We start from the raw sequence: 14,871 nt of genomic DNA on the forward strand, positions 1-14,871 counted from the left end.
TCCTCTCCTCTCCTCTCCTCTCCTCTCTAATCCCTCTAATCAGCCGTCCACATCAGCAGTGCTTCCACAGACTGGTGCAGCAGTGTTCGGTGGATCATTCAGGTCTTGTTTCTTATGCCATGCAGAAAGATTCCCTTTATAATAGTGGAGCCTGAAGCCTGACTTAAACTTGGTTCACATCGTGTCTCTCACCAAAAATAGCAGATCTACTAGCTGTGAGCTTGTTGTTCTGCTATTTTTGCTGCGGAGACGCACACAGCAAAGAATAACGCTGGCATAACATCAATGTCTGATTGTCTGTGAAAATTATCATTGTAAAAAAAGCACTTCACACATACCGTTGTTTCCTGTTGAGATTGGCAGATTCACCCAGGTGTTTTCCTCTCACTCACATCACTTTGTCTGCTGACCTCACTCAGCAACGAAATAAAAATAAAATAAACACAAATAAAAATAAAACAATTCACAGGAGGCAAGCAGTGATCACCCCATGATGTGCACTGCAATGTAGTAAAAAAGAAAAAAGGTTTCCCAAGGAAATGTGCCAATCTCGACAGGAAACAACGGTAGGCTACATGTAAAACATTCTACATTGAAATATTCATCTGATGAACACAATCACACGTAGCAGACCATTTCTGACTAAACTGTCACAGTTGGCCTTGACTTTTACCGACTACTGGTTCTAAAATAAATAAGTAAAAAGCAACCAATACAAAGTGTTGCTCTCGAGAACAGAAGAACTGATTCAAGGAGACAGGTTCAGGGGTTCAGCGTTCCACTGAGGGTCACTTCAACAGGACACTTTAGCTGCTGTGGAAATCCACCCTATTAAGGGTGATTTATACCTAAGCTTAATTTATACTGTGTGAGCCAAGCCATGCCTCTGGGCTCATGGCGCATAGCTCCAATAGTATCTAGCACAGAGCCATGAGTCATGAGTCATCATGAGCCAAGAGCCATGACCCATGGCTTGGCTCACAGTATAGGCTTCAGTTGTGCACCGGTGTCGCACACCAACTAAAGCATGGGTCTTCAACAAGGGGTCCCGGTCCAGGACCCCTGGGGGTCCTCAGAGCTACAACAGGGGGGCTGCCAAATATATTCTTTTTATAAGAACCACTTGAACCCTAGCATCCCTATTTTGGGTGGAACATTACTGTAACCAAAACTAGCAGATCTACCAGTTCACAAAACATTGTTCTGCTATGCGTTGTGAGCTTGTATATTGACGGGGAAGAGATTTGATATAGAGCGGGGGAAAAAGAACAAACCAAGTATTGAAGGTTTGGTTGAATGTCTGAAAATGCTCATTAACAAAAAACAAAACAAAAAAAAAACATGAATTTACATAACACTGATGATGATAGTGCTGCCAAACATGAAGCTCTCCATGAAATAAATGGAAAAGGTTTTAATATGTATAAATATAATTAATGTAGTGGAGGTCCTTGCTTCATGTATCTCTCGGCTAAGGATTCCTTGGCCTGAGAAACACTGAAGACCCCTGAACTAAAGTATTAACTTAAGATTCACCTTCCCGTTTACAGGTGGTTTTCTCTAACCACCAGGCTTTTGAAGCATACTGCTCTCTTTCTTGAATGGGTATCTTAAAGAAGTGGAGAGCCCTACAGACATAAATGAAACATTTTGGGCTTGTTATCGTTTCCTGGAAACTGCAAAAAAAAGTGATAAGAGCCCATGGAGCAGGAGAGGAAATCTATAATTGCCCACATTCACGTGGCTCCCCATTTTTCTTTTCTATCACACTCAGGGAGTGGGAAACCGGCAGGGAGTATGACATAAAAGCAAAATGTGTATACTGCGCTATCCATTCTATCAACATGCTTATTCCACTCTATGAAGATCTGTTCAAAGCAGATAGCCGTTTCCCAACAAAGCAACAAAGCAGGTCAAACCATTACCTGAATGCCCAGACAAACACCAAAGCCTGACTGATTCCCTCGCTGACTTTTATTTCAACCACATTGACCCGTTCACACGGGTCACTGATATAGGTCTCAATGAGGAATTACCTCCAGGAAATGCCTCCTGATTCCATAAAACCCTGTGTGCGTGCACACACACACACACACACGCACACGCACGTACCGGTACGTGCGCGCACGCACACACACACACACACACACACACACACACACACACACACACACACACACACACACACACACACACACACACATGCACTTGTGTACGATGGCACGTTGGCACTATCACTACAAACGCACATGTACGCACAAATCCATCCCAGGAGGCGATCAGCCCGTGTCAAATAACCCACAGTACATAATGGTGACATACATGACTTAAGTGACACATGGCACGCTAGGTCAGCAGGATAACAGCCTAGCCAATCACTATAACAAGGGGATGACAGATTGATGGATGGATGGATGGATGGATGGATGGATGGATGGATGGATGGATGGATGGATGGATGGATGGATGGTCAGGGGATGGTTGGATGTCCAAAAGAGGAGGTGGACAAGTAGAACGAAGGAAGGAGTAAGTTGTATGAAAAGAATGAAGAAAAAGGAGAAAAGATGAAGGAAAGGAAAGGGCACAGGAAATAAAAGGCTAATAATAAAATGCCAGTAAGAACAGTGAGGGGGTGAATTCACACAGGCGTCGACTCGCTAACGACACTTAACATAACCTGCGCTCACACAGCGCGACGTGCTTAATGCACAATGGTCATTTTCATTGCAGATTGAATGCGGAGCTCCAGAAGGCACTGCAGTGGCGGGAGCCTTCAGACATTTCACAGCACAAAAGACCAGCAGCCACCACTCTGCAGAGACAGAGCACAGACCCAGTCGCTCTACCTGCTTCTCCCTAGAAGCAGCCGGGGACACCGCGTCCCACATATTTTATATTTCAAGGAATTGTGCTTCGCCTCCCTCCCTCTCTTCCCTTCTGTTAAAATCAGTGCAGGACAGTGACTATGTACATTTAAGCCCTTTTCACACAGGCGCGTTTAACCGCACGGATAAAACAATATAATTTTTTGAAAAGAAAACAATGTTTCTCTATGACCCATGCACACCGGCTCCGAATTAGCCGTGCGACGAGTGGCTGCCGCCGTGCGTTTTTTTCTCGATCGAACCCAGTTCGATTCGTGCGTCTTGTCGCATGCGGTAAAAAACTCATCACTCCTTTTATGACTCCTTTTTGGATCCGCAGCGCCGATTCCGCACAGCCTTGCACACCAAATCCAATGCGTTTTATTCATGCCGCAAACGAAAAAAAAAAACGCAACTATCATGTGTGCAAAGGGCTTTACTTGAGTACTATACACAGAAATATTGTACTTTTAAGTCCACTCCACTGCAAGTATTGACTTGTATTGACTCAAACATTTTTGGCACGTTGAGAGCTTGTAGATCTGCTATTTCCACAACATTATATACTTTGTCCAACAGTGATTTCAATGAGGCATAAGGACAAAGATTGCTAATCTTTCTTGCAGACAGAATCTAAGATTCTAACAGAGTGCTGAACGTTGCACTACTCGAGCCATTTCCAGGAGAAAGAGGGATAGACGCACACGTTCTCAGGGGACCCAGAATTCCATGGGACAGAAAGAAAAAAGAGCTGTACAACGCAGGCCGCAGTAGCAAACGCAGCATAGTCACAAAGAATCGGCACTTCAGCACATCGATGGCTTCGCTGTCGCCCTCTCTCTCTCTCTCTCTCTCTCTCTCTCTCTCTCTCTCTCTCTCTCTCTCTCTCTCTCCCTCTCCTCTCTCTCTGCTGTTCTAAGTCGTTTAGTTTATACTGCAGCACAGCTGATTTAAACACTTAAACCGTCTAGACTTATTAAACTGGACCTGAGTTGGCTCTGTATTTGGACCGCTGAAAGTAGCCGATCTGCAAGCTTGTAGACTTGCTATTTTTGGCTATGTGTCCCCCAGAATATGGATGCTGGGGTGCAAGTGGTTAGCCACATGAACCCTAGTAAGGTGAACATTGGGCAAACATGTATTAAAACATTCAGCAAGAATAGGAGAACTATGAAAATAGAACCAAAAAGGGAACATTCCCGAAATAAGCACAACGTGCCAGTGTATAGGGTTTAAGAGGTTAATTGTGCAAGTCTTTCTCGTGATTCCTACCATCTCTTATCTGCATGCACGCACGCACACTCACGCACGCACGCACGCACGCACGCACGCACGCACGCAGGCACGCACGCACGCACGCACGCACGCACGCACGCACGCACGCACGCACGCACGCACACACACACACACACACACACACACACACACACACACACACACACACACACACACACACACACACACACACACTGATCAACGGTCCCCATTGTTTTGTCAATTGTTATGTTCTCATTCAACTGGCCCATCATGTTTCCACAAAAAACTCCCTTCGGCACAACAAATGCCCTTTACCAAAAATGGCCGGTTATAAAACAACACATTCTCACCCGCCTGAGGCGTCACTTAACCGGGCGACACTATTTTACGAGTTGGCGGGGACAGTTGATGCCTTGGGGTAAGACTAGGACGCCTTGGGCACAGTATGGACCATATAGGCTCAACATTGAACACACCATTAAACATTTAAAACATTTAGAAGGCAAGCACGCCATCAGAAGCACGCTTTAGCCCCACGAGGCTTGCCCAAACAAGGTGACAGCCGAGCAAGAGCCTGTGCTGAGCGGCTTCCCGTGCCGAGTTGCGCGAAGCCTGCTTCTGCCAACACCGTTCCATTTGAGTTGCATACCAATAAACAGTAAGAAGTTGATGCATGGTAAGTAACATGGTTGATGCAAAGGGACACTAAAATCAGCACTGGAAATGAAAGGTACCTTGACTTAACCTCAGTCTCACCTGGTGGTGAGAATGCCCTGGATAAAAACACCATGCAAGCCACTCGAGAAGCCAATAGGGTATATTAACATTACCTAAACAAAAGGTTAGCTATACCTGGCCTGACCTACAGTATACATTGTAGCTCAATCAGCACATCATAATCCAATTGCAGGAGCATCCATTACTCCTACTAATTAACACTACTCACAACCAAAATGTGGTATGGCTTATGTTCCCTCAGTTAAGGGTTGGAATAATGGTTGGGGTTGGGACTGGGACTGGGTTTAGGTTAGGGTTGGGGTTGGGGTTAGGTTGGGCTCAGGGATACTAGCTCAGTGGCCTTGTGGAGAGTGTCCAAGCTGAGATTGGGATGTTTTTCCCCCCTGCTTGGCACTCAGCATCAAAGATTGGATTTGGGGTAAAACCCTGTGACATACAGTACTAGGGCCATGCCAGGGAGTGTACTTGTACATCAAGCTGCCTCGCCAGGCTCCTGACCTATGGGCCACATGGCTTAGGAACCATTGGTTCCCAAGGCTACTATTATGCACTGTGGTGGTGTGGCTTTGTGATATGATTTTAAATATTGTTCTGTAGACACAGCAACATCTCAGTGTTACATCTAACCAAGAGTGCAAAGATTGAATTAAATGCACCCTATTTGGGTAATATTTTGGAGAGTGTACGTATGTTCCCTCAGTCATATCCCTAACCCAAACCCAAGCCCCAACTCTATCCAGAAGTAAGATGCAGAAGTATGTGACTGAGGGCTCAAAGCAAAGTGCACATGCAAAAAAAAGAAAAAAGTATTATGTCTTTCTGAATACAGCACCTGCACTTTACTGCTACCTCAGCAACATGGACAGAGAAGAGACACTTTGGCTTTTTCAGCAAACCAAGGACTATTCCCAGTTGCACAAAAAAGGTAGAGAGAAAAATATGCACACACTCTCTCACACACTTTACACACAATCCAAATGCACACTCAAATTTTGCACACTCGCTGAGTTAAACTGATTTTACAGTGTACAAGCTTTCATATCCGACTCTCAGCCCCTCCATTCGCTCCTCAGTACCTCTGCTCTGGACTCTCTCTTCTGTTAATTGGACAATTACAGCCTCTCTCTGGAACAAAAGCAGAGAGAATAGACCCTTCCTTTGAGTGGCACATCCTTCACAGTCCCCCCACTGATCGTTCAGTGCAGTCACACAACTCTCTATGGTACTCATCTCGAATCCCCCTCAGAAAACCTCCTGTCTCAACAAAAGAATTAAATAAAAACTCTCTCACCGACCCCTGCATCCTTCCTCCTTTCTTTCTGTGTGTTTCTCTCTCTCTCTCTCTTCATCTTCCTTTCTTTCTCATTCCCCGCTAGCGCTCCAAATCATGTCCGGGCTAATTAAGGCTCTGGAAAAGTAGAGGAACAGACAAATACTGGCAGAAAAGAAAATGAAGGAAAAGGAAGAAGAAAAAAAGGGGGGAGTGAACAGATAGTGAGTGAACAAAGCACAAACGAACACACAAATGCGTGCACAAACGCACGCACATGCCGCATGCGATATGGGAATATACCAGAGAAGAACTAGGTCCCCATGCTCTGCAGGGAGATGAGGAGAGCAGAGGAAAATAGGCAGCGGTGTGAAGTAACTAAGTACATGTACTCAAGCACTGTACTCAATTACAATTTTGGGGTATTTGTACTTTACTTGAGTATTTCCAATACTTTTACTTCAATATTGTACTTTTTACTCCACTACATTTATTTGAAAACTTTAGTTACTAATTGTTTTGTAGATTTTGATTATTATTACAAAACCACTTCAGCCCTATATACATTTCGGACATTTGAAAATAGCCGATCTACAAGCTCACAATGTGTCGCATCGCAATGCATTGTGAGCTTGTAGATCTAATATTTTCAAAAGATTTTTACATTTACATTTGAAAACTTGAAAAAGGGACATTCTGCCTTATGAGTACTTTTGGTTCATTTACTTTTTGGTACATTTTACTTGTGGACTTTTACTTGTGACAAAGTATTTCTACATAGCAGAGTACTTTTTCCAGCACTGAAAATAGGGAAGAGGAGAGGAGAAACTAAACGATGCACTGAATGCAACCTATTGAACCCATTTCCCTGGGGAAGCCATCTGGATAACAGCAGGATATTCTCACATTATTGTCATATAGCTACCCACAATCATCAGCACACGCATGCTTCTCTGAAGGCAATGCTGCGCTGGTATGACAAACATTCTAAGGTGCTATAGGAGCCATTACAAGTTCATGATGATGTGGTGGGTTTATGAAACTTTATATTTCTCCAAGAAGCCATTTAGAAACTAAAATGGCAAGGATGGAAGTTAATCGCACCGCTTACTGGCACTTAAAGTGGAATGTTATTGTTCGAGATGTGGACATTCTTAAGGCCTGTCCATACTTTGGCCGAAACCACCCTTTTCGGTCAAAAGGTCGGTTCGACTACAACATTACGTCACTCGCGTCTTCTGAAAAGCATTGGACCAAATGAGAGTTCGGAAATGTGCACGTTGGAAAGTCCAACTCACCGAACATTTCGGTCAAAGTATATGGACAGGCCTTTACTCATTTAACTTGAACACAGTGAGAATGACATAGCACACAATAAGAGCATTGTTGTGTCATTTGGGTTGTTATGAACTAAACACATTACCAAATGATTTGTCATTTTGCCAAAGGACAAAGGAGAAGACCATCATAGTCTGCAACAGAACTGAGGGATACAGGATTCCCTGATAGGACTGCCAAAACAGAGATACCAAACACACATCGTATGGTAAACCTGATCCCAGTCCAGCACCATGTCTACCTCCACAGTTAATGTGATGATGGGGAAAATGCATGCTACAAAGATCAGCATTGATAGAGGGGTGGTGGGGCGACAAGAAACAGTGAATACACAATGCATTTACCGAGCATATAAGTATTTCAATCTCAAGAGAATGGTATACAATAAGGCTAACTCCACTGCAGAATATGTATACTGACGCAATAGAGGGAGAATTTAACCAAGCAATGCATGTTAACATTCAACACAAGATCAATAATCCGCCAGCCTTCTCTCCTAATGTGAACCCACCACTCTAACGCTCCACCAAAGTAGGAAAACACTTGCAGATATTAGTGGAGGAACAATAAGATTTATTCGGGCAAAACCAATCAATATAGTGGTGGATCAGACAAGTCAATAAAATTAGGCAATATCTTAGACTGCAGCATAATGATCAATGATCCTACAACTTTTCTTTTTTTTTTAGGGGGGGGGGGATTTTTAAACAGAATGATGCAGTTTGATTTTAATCAAAGTGAGTGCACACTGAAAACTGCTGAGCCTATACTCTAATCTCTTGGTCTGGGAGAGGGAGGGTTTGCGCGTGAGACAGAGAGTGTAAGTGAGGGAGGCGGGCAGTAAAGGGGGATGCACAGAGAGAGAGAGAGAGAGAGAGAGAGAGAGAGAGAGAGAGAGAGAGAGAGAGAGAGAGAGAGAGAGAAGGGGGAGGTGTAGTATATAGGTTGTGTGCCAAATCAAATGGCCTTGGGGTAATGCTGCACTGGGAACACAGCCTTTACTGTACGTGAAGGTGACCACCACTAAATGTGTGTTAACAACAAATGAAGAAGAAGCCAGCAGTACAGCGTAAAACCATTTCATTCGCAGGCGTGTGAGCAACTGCTGCAAGTTATGGTGGACCACCTAGAAGTCTTATCGGCTCACTACATAGTTGTCATAACAGCACAAATCGGACACGATACCTTTCCAGTCAAACCGTGAGTTACTATGAGTAAACCAAAATGATTCTAAATAGATTGTATGACACGCCCCAACTAATACATTATGCTGTCCTCCCCCCTAAACATTATTTTCTCATTCCATTTTCACCAACTTGAAATATAGGCCCAGTAGGCCTATTATAGCCTACACCATGGTGGCTAAAACAAAGTAAAAGTAGAACCACTATGGATCATCATTTTGGTATTTAAATTCAGCTTTGATGTATTTGGTCCAACACTATCCAGGTTGTGTTATATTTACCTAAAATCTAAACCATGCAACTGCCTAAGAAGCGAAAGATGGTTGCTGTGAGACGACGGAGGGCGCCTTGACGCCCTCCTGTGGAGTAAATCCGTAATGTCACATTTGCACTATAATTTGGGGGAATTAAATGCGCAGCTCAGCAATTAACTTCCACTCAGCTTGGCAAAACATTATAATATACAGTAAACAATACACTGAGGGGGGGGGGGGGGGGGGATTCAAATGAAGCTAGGAAATGTAATGTATACGTCCAGATCTTTTGGCATTTATGCTCCATTTTGCTTCCCAAGCAAATGATAATTAGACCGTTTCACTTGACCTGCTTCGGTGTCCCGAAACGACTAAACCTCGCCACTCTTGTTTCTCTGTAGCTATTTATGTCGTTCACCCCCAGCATCACTTCTTGGTGCTTTGTCACAGCTTCAACACAGCATTTTGACAAGTCACACAAAGGCACAACACGGCACGGTGTTGCACCACGACACACACTGCCTCTGCCTGTCTCATATAGAGCTCCCCAACAAACGCTCCGTGGCAGCATCCTTTTTTTCTTACGTTTGATTGAAGAGTTCGTTTTTATTAAGAAGGCTATACCAGACGCATAATCACTATACATTGATTTAACATTACCTTTACAATTAAATTCTTCACTGAAATTACAGAATAAATATATGCACATTTTTTTTCTTCTTCAAATCTTTGTGTGAGAGAAAACATTAAAAGTGCCTCCTACAAAGCCGTTAGTCGGGTGACGATGAGAATCCAGAAGCAATGGGAGTGGGAGGGGGGAAGGGAGGGGGAGGGGGGGCTTAACAAAGTGCGTGGGATATCCAGAAAACCTTGAGCGTCATAATATTCACAAATGTGTTACCATCCGTGGGTCGGTCGGTGCGTCCAGTTACGAGAAGCACCCTGATATAGACAGTATAGTCCTCATTAATAGTAATAACCATATTAATAAGATATAAAAATTAAATAGAACACTGAACTGTAAATGCGTTGCAGTATCTCTATACGTGAAGTGATAGTTCTGAGCAAATCCCTCGCCCCTGCATGGGAGCGAGTGCATGCAGCAAACTGCAATTCATTTTTAATATATATATTTATATATATTTATATATATATATAGATTTTTCCTCTTTTAATCGTTTCCTACAAACTTGTATGTGCACGGCTCCCGGGTATTTGTACATCCAGGTGAGAGATAAAAGAGACAAACTCGAGCACCGTGTCTGTCTGGGGAGACGTCCAGCTCCCGTGTGTCACGGTACACTCCACCGTCAGAGCGCGTTAAAAAGGAGCTCCAACAACGGAATATCATGTCGGATGTTTTTTAATAGCCCGGCGCCCCTTTCTTCTGTCTCCCGCTCCCTCCTGCAGGATAGACACATCTATTCAGTAGAAAAATAACGGCTGTTAACACTGCTGGCTACTCTGTAAAAGGCACTTCATTGAAATATCTGAGAATGGCCTCTCCTCCAAAGCGATTATTTTGGGGGGGAAACGTTGTAATATAATATTTCATTTTATATCATGCTGCTTTTTTAAATTTTTGTATGTTTCTGGTACTTTTGTTTTTGTTTTGAATTATGGTAAAAAGGTGAGTGTTGTTTTTGTGTGTAATTCTCCGGGGGTTTAAGTTGTTAAAACCGATATGATTTCTCCAGGACTTCGAGGTAATCCGGCTTCGTTTGGAGTTTGGCCCTTAACTCGAGGTAATCGCTTTGGGTGGGGTCGGGGTAGCAGCCTTTCCCCGTTGTGAAAAGCAACGTCTCCTTCAGCCTCGCGTCCTGCTGCAGGTCCGGGAACTGCATGCCCGGCGGGTGTGCGTGCGCCACGTGCATGTCCTTTAGTTTTGGCACCGTCCCATACAGGCAGTCTACGAAGCCCACGGTTGGCGTGGGCCTCTGGCTGTCAATCACGGTGGGGCAGAGCCCGCCGTTCTCATGAAATCCCGCGAGATCGGCGGCGGTGTGGTTGACAGTGACGATGGTGTTGAGTTGAGAGTTGGACACGGCCAGTGTCCACTCTCTCTCCTTTTCTAACAAGGTTCTGTAGTTACTGCTGCTGCTGCTGCATCGGTTGTCCTCCTTCTCGGAAAACTGCCCTCCCGACTCCCCCGCTATCTCTCCCTCTCTGGGCTTATAGATGGGATTGTTACACATCTGAGTCACTGGGTGGGGGATGTAATCATACACGTGGCTGTGTGCATGTGCATGTGCATGTGCATGCGCGTGGCCGGCGTGGGTGTGTGTGTGAACACTGGGCGTTGGTTTCTCTGGCGTGCCGGTGTTCCCAGCAGTGCATTGCCTCGGTGGGTCCTCGAATATCCGGCACTGCATCTGGATTCCCGCCAGGTCTACCTCAGAGCGCTTGCGGAAAGGCTGCTTCTTCCTGCGCCTGAGGACGAAGGCAAAAAGCCCAGCGGCAACGAAAACAGCAGAGATGAAGAGGATAAGCAGGCTAAGGATGAGAACAGAGAGAGGCACGGCTCCCCTCCCACTGGCCTCCCCCAGGTCAGAGCTCCCCGTGGTGAGGTCATCACCACCGGGCAGAGCCGGGGAGGGGCCCGAGGAATACCTCAGCTCAGGGCAGACGACCTCCACCTCCAGCGAGCGCAGGTCCATGCCGTAGGCGAAGTCGGGCGTCTTGCAGATTACGTCGCCCACGACGATTACGGACGAGAGCTTCTCCAGCCACTGCTTGAGGGGGATGATTTCACAGGTGCAGTCCCAGGGGTTCTGGTGCAGGTCAATTTGGACCAGGGAGTCCAAGTGCTCAAGGACGCCGCGCACGCTCAGGGAAAGGAAGTAGTTGTTACGGAGATTGAGGCGGGCCAGGCTGGTGCCAGCGAAGGCATCGGTGGGCAAGGAGCGTAGCAGGTTGTCGTTGAGGAAAACCAGCTGGAGGCTTGGCATGAGGGAGAAGGCGGCGGGCTGGATCTCACGGATGACGTTATATTCAAAGTAGAGATAACTCAGCATCTGAAGCCCCCTGAACATCCCTGGGGTCAGTTTCTCAATGTCATTGCCATTCAGGTATAAACTTTTTAAGTTGGGCAGGTTGATAAAGGCGCCCTCCTGGACGTAGGATATCCGATTATTCCCTAAATTTAGTAAATCCAAGCTGGAAAAATTCCAGAAATCTGAACGGTAGATTTTCTGTATTAGGTTCCCACTGAGATACAGCTTTTTAGCATTGAGAGGCCGTGGCAAGAGCTCAGATATATTGTGAAAGCCCTTCTCTTTACAGTTAACTGTGAGCCCCAGGTCGTTAATGTGAAGGTTGCAGGTACATCCAGAAGGGCAAATGATGGGGATGGGGGGCCTGGTTTGGTAGCCAGCTATCGGTGGCTGGTTAATGCCGGGGTAGTTACTACGAGGGGTTGGTGGGTTCTTGGTGGGTCGAGGCCGCTTGGTGGGCTTGACATGCCTCTCCTTGTACTCCACGGATGAAGCTGTGTTGTGAACGGAGGAAAGCATGGAGGAAGGTTTGGTGGGCCATGTGTTCTCGTTGTTGAACGGCACCCGGGGGATGCCCAGCTTCACCTCAATCTCCACGTCAGAGAGCAACGGACAGAGCTCGCTGCGTTTGATCTCGCGCAAGTCTTTCCCGTGGAGGTGGAAGGGGTATTCACACGTGATCTCTCCCACCAGTGCAGTATAAGGGATTCTCTCAAGCCAGGTTTTCAGCTGAACAATATCACAGGCACAGTTCCACGGATTCTCCTCCAGTTGAATCTCCATCAAGCTGCGCCCGACATACTCCAGTGTGCCCTTGTACGGCAACATCTTTAGTCTGTTTCCCCTCAGGTCCAGGTGCGTGAGTGACACGGACCGGAAAAGATAGTGCGGGAGCACAGGGATCAGATTGTCATTGAGTATGAGCACTCTCAGTTTGTGGAGGTGCCTGAATGCACCGCTCTCGATCCGCTTGATCACGTTGTAGTCCGCCTGGAGGTACTCTAGACTCTCCAGCCCCAGAAAAGTGTCATTGCGGAAAACCTCCAGCTTGTTCTCGTGCAGGAACAGCCGCTTGAGGATCCCCAGGCCATTGAAGGCTCCCGCGTGAATGTCCTGCAACGCATTATTCCCCAGGTTAATGGATATGGCATTGTTGAGGTGGAGGAAACTGTTAAAGTACAGCTTCCGCATGGAGTTCCTCTGCAGGTTGAGCTTGAAGGGCCGGCTCCATATCTGGGAGATCTGGCTGACGTTTGTAAATCCCTTGCTGTCGCAGTGAACGTGAAAGATGCCCTCCTTGACCTCGCAGTAGCAGGGCTCAAAGCAGGGCTCGTCGATCTCCTCCGAGTCCTCCAGCAGTGGGATCGGGGTGGTCCATCCTAAAGCTATGGTGCTCAGCAAGGTAACCCACAGCATCCTCGCTGACACCCGAGGGATGAAGTCACGGCTCCACGGGCAGAGCCACTTCAACGAAGCACTGTGGAGAGAGGAAAGAGAGAGGGGAGAGACGTTACATACACATAAACACACACGCACACACACACACACACACTATATAGGGTGAGATGTATGAGTGTGGTGAGAACGAGAGAGAGAGAGAGTAAGAGAGAGGAGAGAGAGAGAGAGAGAGAGAGAGAGAGAGAGAGAGAGAGAGAGAGAGAGAGAGAGAGAGAGAGAGAGAGAGAGAGAGCATTAGCATTAAATGCTCTCTGAAAGGATGACATTGGAGACATTAAATGTTGCAGTGTTTCTAGGTGGTTCCAAGAAAATATGATAGCACTAGCTCACATATCCAGAAAAGCAAACACATCTCCACTTTCAGACTCCTAACGTCACCATAAGGAGGCCAGCGTCATCCATTATGCTGCAGATATACCCAGTAAGGTCGCAATAAATCAAGCTCAGAGATGCTTATCCCCGTGAATAAACGAAGGCAACAGCAGGTGGATGGGCTGAGTGCGAGGAGAGGCCGTCTCTCCTCTGTATATTTATTACATAACGGGGACCCGACCCCTCTTCGGTAACTCCACAATAAGAGCATTGTTGGTGTTCATGTTGTTATTGTGAAAATGAATGATGGTGCGGATAGGACAGATGAATCATTCCTGGTTCGAGCTCTAGCCTACTCTACAGCAGAAGACAGCCTTTATCGGAGACAGAGGACAGGAGGATTCACATGCAGCAGCCATTTGAAGGAACGTATTCCACGTAGTGCTGGACGCTGACATTATTCTAAAGATAGCCTATTTGTTTATAGCCTATCCTCTATCTTGAGAACATTCATTGATTCCATAATATTGCGTAGCTTAGAAAATGATCCATGTTGTAGGATTTATTCTAAAAAAAAAGCCTGAAAAAGCCAGTGCTCATATAATAAAAGAAAATCCTGTCCACAATCTTCTTGTTTTCATTAAAGCATTATGGTATTTCCTTCATTGCATTTTCTGGAGTTAAAATGTTTACGATCCTGAAAGAGAGATTATTATTTAAAAAGTGAATAGAGGGAATGAGGTAGTTACCCTTTTCCACAAAAAAAAGGGGGGGGGGGGGGGGGGGAAAAGTATATTCTCACATAGTTCAACCCCCCTAATCGGTGATGCTATTAGTGGTGAACAGAAGGGGGGGTAAAAAAAGCAAGAGAGAAAGAAGCGCAGTGGGCGAGCTGCGCTCTGCTCCGGCTGCAGCCCGGCTGTGTGCTGTGCTATTAGTGCAGTGAGGGTCCAGCAACACCCTCTGGAAAACGGTCCAAGTGTTTGAGAATAAAATATATATTCACAAAGGTAACACAATAAATCGTTTTGAGTCTCTCTCTCTCTCTCTCTCTCTCTCTCTCTCTCTCTCTCTCTCTCTCTCTCACTCTCACACACACACACACACACACACACACACACACACACACACACACACACACACACACACACACACGCGCAAGTGCATAATATGCCAATGAATAGCTCACTTTGTATGTCTGCT

General features: G+C 45.8%; 1 protein-coding gene across 1 annotated transcript; it reads right to left on the minus strand.

The window, feature by feature from the left end:
- Positions 1-10,578: 10,578 nt before the first annotated feature.
- On the minus strand, positions 10,579-13,359 carry slitrk3a (SLIT and NTRK-like family, member 3a; the record flags this gene model as incomplete). Its single annotated transcript, XM_080731443.1, has 1 exon — positions 10,579-13,359. Exon 1 carries the CDS (start codon positions 13,312-13,314, stop codon positions 10,579-10,581), a length of 2,736 nt encoding a protein of 911 aa, XP_080587569.1. The 5' UTR covers positions 13,315-13,359.
- Positions 13,360-14,871: the final 1,512 nt, after the last annotated feature.

The sequence above is a fragment of the Nannobrachium achirus genome (genome assembly GCF_963921795.1).
Source record: "Nannobrachium achirus genome assembly, chromosome: 8".
NCBI lineage: Eukaryota > Metazoa > Chordata > Actinopteri > Myctophiformes > Myctophidae > Nannobrachium > Nannobrachium achirus.